This window comes from Eimeria tenella, genomic scaffold (assembly GCF_000499545.2).
Source record: "Eimeria tenella Houghton genomic scaffold, Eth_scaff946, whole genome shotgun sequence".
NCBI classification, from domain to species: Eukaryota; Apicomplexa; class Conoidasida; order Eucoccidiorida; family Eimeriidae; genus Eimeria; species Eimeria tenella.
In genome coordinates this window covers 2,501-4,050 of record NW_013546059.1, presented here as the reverse complement: position 1 = coordinate 4,050, position 1,550 = coordinate 2,501, and the positions used below count along the sequence as shown (strand labels likewise).

Sequence of the window (1,550 nt, the reverse complement as noted above, 5' to 3'; positions counted from 1 at the left end):
TGCTGCTGTTCCTGCTGCTTTTCCTGCTGCTGTTGCTGCTCCATTTGTTACTGCTGTTGCTACTGCGGTTACTGCTGCTGCTGCTGCTGCTGCTGCTTGGGATATCATACCAATGCAGTACCGAGGTCTAGGCCTTCGGTTTGGGATCTGGGGCTTAGGGTTTAGGGTTTAGGGTTTAGGGTTTAGGGTTTGTGCAGACTTGGTGGTCGGAGGATCAAACCGCCCATTAGACACCTCAATCTGCAGCGAAGCCATTCGCCACTTTACCCAGCAAGTCGAGGAGTCAGTCTAAACCCTAAACCCTAAACCCTAAACCCTAGCCCTAAACCCCAAACCCTAAACCCTAACCCTAAACCCTAAACCCTAACCCTAAACACTAAACCCTAGTCCTTAAACCCTCGATCTTTAGTCTCCCTGTTATCCTGGCCTTCCAGTAACCATAGGTGTCTGTTCTCCACGCAGGAGATTTCGGGTTCCGAAGGAAGGGTTTAGGGTTTAGGGTTTAGGGTTTAGGACTAAGGGTTTAGGGTTTAGGGTTTGTGCCTGCAGACTGAGAAATGCTGTTGAAGGACAGCTGCCTGAAGCAGAAGAAACGAATGGGAGCGTCCGTGAAGTAGGGTTTAGGGTTTAGGGTTTAGGGTTTAGGGTTTATGGTATAGGGTTTGGGGTTTAGGGTTTAGGGTTTAGGCGCTACATCTGTCAGTGCCGATTGCGCAGTGCGTATTTTTAAGTTGGGTGCTGCTGTTGATTTTGCTGCTGCTGTGTTTGCTGCTGCTGTGTTTGCTGCTGCTGTGTTTGCTGCTGCTGCTGCCTTTTCTGCTGCTTTCTTTGCTGCTGCTGCTGCTGCTGCTGCTGCTGTAGGGTTTGGGAGTTGAGGGCGCGGATGAACCTGAAGAAGGCGGCGATGATTTGCTGCTAGGGTTTGAAATGGAGGAAGCAGCAGCAAATGAAGCAGCAAACGCCTGGGAGCAGCAGCAGCAGCAGCAGCAGCAGCTAAACCCCATGGAGCAAGACCAGCAGCAGCAGCAGCAGCAGCAAGAAGATTTGTACAACTATGAAGACACTGCAGCAATGGATTATGCTGCTGATGAATACTCGAGGCCTGAGGACGATATCAGTGGGGCATCAACCGAGGGTTTAGGGTTTAGGGTTTAGAATTTAGGGTAGAGTTTAGGGTTTAGGGTTTAGGCCTTCAGAATTAGTTCGAGGTGCAACTAACTCACAAGCTGTCAGCCCTAGTCAGAGGGGGCCAAGGTTTAGGGTTTAGGGTTTAGGGTTTAGGGTTTGGGGTTTGGGATTCAGGGTTTAGGGTTTAGGGTTTAGGGTTTGCAGGCACGGCGAACTACTCTTTGCTGACAGCAACTGCAGCAGAAAAGGAGTGGGAGGCTTTGAAAGGGTTTAATCGTTTATTAACTTCCTCTGTTTTATCAGTCGAGGGTTTAGGGTTTAGGAAGGGTCCCGTTCGCCGCACTGCAGCAGCAGCAGCAGCAGCAGCAGCAGCAGCAGACCCAGCAGCAGCAGCAGCAGCAGCAGGCAAATCGCAGCAGCTT

The 1,550-nt window shown here is 50.8% G+C and overlaps 1 protein-coding gene across 1 annotated transcript in view; it reads left to right on the top strand.

The window, feature by feature from the left end:
• Positions 1-197: 197 nt before the first annotated feature.
• ETH_00008240 (uncharacterized protein) overlaps positions 198-1,550 on the top strand; it is a gene marked incomplete at both ends in the record, with an annotated part of 2,242 nt that continues 889 nt past the window's right edge. The window contains 5 exons of the mRNA XM_013380841.1: positions 198-282; positions 550-613; positions 862-1,117; positions 1,333-1,396; positions 1,451-1,550. The exon at positions 1,451-1,550 is cut by the window's right edge and continues 94 nt beyond it. Of these exons, the coding sequence (XP_013236295.1) occupies positions 198-282; positions 550-613; positions 862-1,117; positions 1,333-1,396; positions 1,451-1,550 (569 nt within the window). The remainder of the gene's footprint in view (positions 283-549; positions 614-861; positions 1,118-1,332; positions 1,397-1,450) is intronic.